This window comes from Lycium barbarum, chromosome 7 (assembly GCF_019175385.1).
Source record: "Lycium barbarum isolate Lr01 chromosome 7, ASM1917538v2, whole genome shotgun sequence".
Taxonomy (NCBI): Eukaryota; Viridiplantae; Streptophyta; class Magnoliopsida; order Solanales; family Solanaceae; genus Lycium; species Lycium barbarum.
Genome location: NC_083343.1, coordinates 79,266,525 through 79,270,889, shown reverse-complemented (window position 1 = coordinate 79,270,889; position 4,365 = coordinate 79,266,525). Strand labels below are relative to the sequence as shown.

At 37.0% G+C, this 4,365-nt stretch overlaps 1 protein-coding gene across 1 annotated transcript in view; it reads left to right on the top strand.

Annotated features, from left to right (window-relative positions):
• The first annotated feature begins 1,706 nt into the window (after nt 1-1,706).
• The window catches only part of LOC132601547 (glycine-rich cell wall structural protein 1.8-like), a 14,715-nt gene continuing 12,056 nt past the window's right edge, over nt 1,707-4,365 (top strand). The window contains exons 1-2 of the mRNA XM_060314627.1: nt 1,707-3,413; nt 4,191-4,326. Of these exons, the coding sequence (XP_060170610.1) occupies nt 1,707-3,413; nt 4,191-4,326 (1,843 nt within the window). The remainder of the gene's footprint in view (nt 3,414-4,190; nt 4,327-4,365) is intronic.

Here is a 4,365-nt window from a genome sequence, read left to right as displayed (position 1 = left end):
AATTTGGTGAAAAAATACATCTTAAAATATTGGTAAAAAATCATGCATTTTGAATATCGATAATAGAAAAATATCGCATACATTAGGATAGAGGGAGTATTTTCTTTAAAAAAATTAATTCATAAACCTATTATTAGTGAAAATGGGCCCCCAATATTTTAGGCCTAAAGCCATTGCTTTGGCTGCGTTGCCCTTCAGCGGGTACTGGAAAATGTTCACGATTGATAGAAAGTAGTTTGGCAAGATTATAGTTAACACGTTAAGAGTTTATTTTGATATTTTGGAAAACAATAATCCTACGCATTTTATTATCGAAGAAGTCTGTAATATTTATTTGATAATTGTATTACTTTTGTGCTAATTATTATTTGTAAGTTCACAATACAAATAAAAAAATATTATAATTGGGAAAAGTTGATGAATTAATTCTCTTGGTGATAGTAAAAGTTTGATAAAAAAAAATAGTTCTCTGTGGGATCGATCCGGACATAAAATTAGATTAGATTTGCGACGACCGCTTATTCCTTTTAGAACTAGTTTTGGGTGTCATATATCAAGTGAAATAATGGGTTTTCCTTACAAATCTTCACTTTTGGTTCCAAATAAAATTCATTTCAAAATATAACTTCCAAATATTCTTATTCAACTTCAATGTCAAATACAAATATTCTTAATTAAAATACGATAAATAAAGTCCAAAGGCCTACTGTGCACTTGCAACACAGCAATAACTTGGAGATACATCAATTTGACAAAGTATAGTTAACGCACTCCATAGGTCATCCGCATTAAATTCTAATTTTCAAACCAAATCAAGATTACAGTAATTTGCAATTAATTGTATTTTAGTAGATGAAGCTCTATTTATTATAATGTGAACATACTTATTTGACTCACTATCTTCCTCTGTAACTGTTTTTGCACTGCTACCCGTACTTTGACTTAACATCTAGTTTTTTTCTTTATTTTAATTAATTACATAGATAGACCCTATTAATTTACAAATTGTGTGTGACCTCCTATTCATGTTACTAATTTGGCTGATAAGTATGAAATGTTTTTGTTTTTGTTTGTAGTTAACTGTAGCTAACAGATATTGATTTTTCCAATTTGGAAACACGACACGTAATAAAACATAATAGAATTTAAGTAAACTTGTAATTTTTTATTTTCCAAAAGGAAGTGATTGATATTCCATCAACCCCAAAACGAACCACCAACAAGAAAAGAAAAAGTTGTATCCAGGGATAAAGCAGAAAATAGTACTCGTATTAGATGAGTTCATCAATTTGCACCATAAAGAGTAGTTTTATAGTTTAGCATGGGATATTTCTGCAAAACCAAGGCAGTAGATTATAATTTTAGAAAATAGAGGTTGGCATTTCCCCCCCATAAAGTTAGCAATTTCTTTTTGTAATTTACTCATCCATTTAAAGACCTATGCGTGCATTATGAGCTGTTTAATATTTGAAAGTCTAATGACATCATCAAGGCAGATTAATGAGAGGTGGTTGAACCATAATGTTACACCTTACTCCTTTTTTGTATATTTCTATGAGTGTGAATCAGTTAAAGAACTGAGACTATTTAATTGTTTTAGCGGTGGATATGCACATATTAATTACTAACCTTCAATGTTTCTCTTTAAAAAGTCACGAAGCTTAAGATCTAGTTAGAATAGTTAAGGGCAGATTTGAAGAGAGAAAATGGAGTGGAGGGGTATCCTAGTGTTGCTTTTCTCACTCCTAGTGATTTGCATAGAGGCTAGGATATTGGAGAACTGCAAATTGGTCAAGAAGAGTTCTACTTTAGAAGAAGAAAAAGGTAGCGAAATTCTCATAGGAATTCCTAATAAAGTAAGAAATGGAGGAAGAAATGGAGGCTCTGGGTTTAATAACGACATAGGTAGAGAAGGTGGAGTTGGTAATAGAATTGGTGGAGGGGATGAAAATCGTGGTGTTATTAGTGGAGAGGGCAGAAAAGATGATGGTAGTCTTAAAAAAGCTACGCAACCTTTTGATGGTAGTTGGGTCATTCCTTTTTCAAATGGAGGACCTGATCAAGGATACGGTATAGGCATTCCTTTAATAAGAGGAGATCCTGGCATTATTCCTTTAGTAGGAAAACATCGTCAAGGATATGGTAGTGATACTAACATACCTTTGTTAGGAGGATCAAGTGGTATTCGAGGTATACCTTTAATAAGAGGAGCTCCTGGTGATTTTCCTATTATTCCTTTAATAAGTGAAGAACCTGGCAAAGGATATGGTAGAATTCCTGGAATTCCCGGTATACCACTAATAGGACAGATACCTACTGGGTTGCCTACTGGAACTGGATATGGTGATATACCAAGTATTGTTCCTAAGCAAGAATATGGCGGTGTGCCTAGTGGGCCTGGATATGGTGTTAATCCTGGAGTACCAGAAAAAGGTGGTGGTGTTGTAGGAGGAGTAGGAGGAGGCATTGGAAAGGGTGGAGGAATTGGAGGAGTCGGTGGAGGGGTTGTAGGAGGCGTTGGTAAGGGAGGAGGCATAGGAAAGGGTGAAGGAATTGGTGGAGGCGTTGGAGGAGGCAAAAGAAAGAGTGAAAACGCTGGTGGAGGAGTTGGAGGAGGCATAGGAAAGGGTGGAGGAATTAGTGGAGGCATTGGAGGAGGAGTTGGAAGAGGCATAGAAAATGGTGGTGGAATTGGTGGAGGAGGAATTGGAGGAGGCATAGGAAAGGGTGGAGGATTTGGTGGAGGGGCTGGAGGAGGAGTTGGAGGAGGGATAGATAAAGGAATTGGGTTTGGGGTTGGTGAAGGGGCCGGAGGAGGAATTGGAGGTGGTATTGGTAAGGGTAGAGGAGTTGGTGGAGGGGCTGAAGGAGGTCTAGGAGGAGGCATCGGAAAGGGAACTGGTGCAGGAATAAGTGGGGGATTTGGAGGTGGAGGAGGTCGCAGCTTTGGGGGAGGAGTGGGTGGAGGAGCTGGAGGAGGCATTGGAGGAGGTCTAGGAGGAGGCATTGGAAAGGGAATTGGTACAGGAATAGGTGGGGGATTTGGAGGTGGAGGAGGTGGCGGCTTTGGAACAGGTAGTGGAAAGGGAATTAGTGGCGGTATTGGAGGTGAAGTTGGTGGAGGATTTGGAGGTGGAGCTGGTGAAGGATTTGGAGGTGGTGTAAATGATGGTATTGGTGAAGGGCTAGGTGGTGGTGCTGGAGGTGGATTCAGAGGAGCTATAGGATATGATGGAAGCATAGCGGGAGGAGCTGGTGGAGGAGGAGGGTTTGGAGTTGGTGGAAGCGGTTTTGGATTAGGAGCTGGTTTAGGGGGAGGTATAGGAGTAGCATGTGGTGGTGGGGTTGGTAATGTACTCGGTGGTGGCGGTGGTGGAGTTGAGGCGAATATATCATTAACAAGTATAACTAATGTGCTATAACCTTGAAATAAATATTCAAGATTTAAACCTTTTATGTAGCCATGTCATCTTAAATGTGAATGGCACTGTGCAGGTTATGTTTTTATTCATATGTCTATGTCGGAATAGAACTTCTCTATGTATTTCTATTTTGTAGTACTTCAATTCAATTTAGTTACAAACTTTTCTATTATATCGGTCTTTCATATCCCTTTAATTACTTGATTCTAGCTAGTTATTCTAGAAAAAGGAAAATAGAAAGACGATTCTAATAATAATGTTATTCCATTTAAACTTCAAGACATATATCTTCATACACAATATTTATTCGGTGATAGTTAAGAAATTGTTATTTAATTATGATAATAATAGAGGTATAATATTATTGGTGGTTGTTAAGATATCGATTAACTGATTAACGAAATTGCAAGTACATTCATAATGATCTCTTTCGTAACATGAACAACCATTTTTTTTTATTAATTCATAGGAACCCCTATTAGTTAATTTCTCAAACTATATAAATAAATAGCTGGGGTGTGTGATTAAATAATAATGGGAATTTTTAGTGGGATAAATCTATATCTACAGTAAAGTTGGGCATTGAGTGAAGTGATGCGACATCTCTCTTTGGCCAGCATTCTCATTTACCCTTTTCTGTTTTTTTTTTGAGCTTTAATCCCTCATTCTTTCTATTAAATTTAATATGTAATTCAATCTAATGTGTATACAAGTGAGATCTCCTCTTGTAATTTCTTTGTAGTGCTGTGTGATTTGTTTTATTTGTAGGAAGAAAAAAAGAATGATCCTCATTTTCCAGACATCCCAGAAGAAGAGTTAAGGGAGCTCCAATTGGAAATTGAAAAAGAAACTATGGCTTTCAGCGAGGGAAATGTCTGGCGAGACACGTTTAACGTAGTAGAAGGTTTAATTGATAGGAATAGTTGTAGTGCGCGCGAATTTA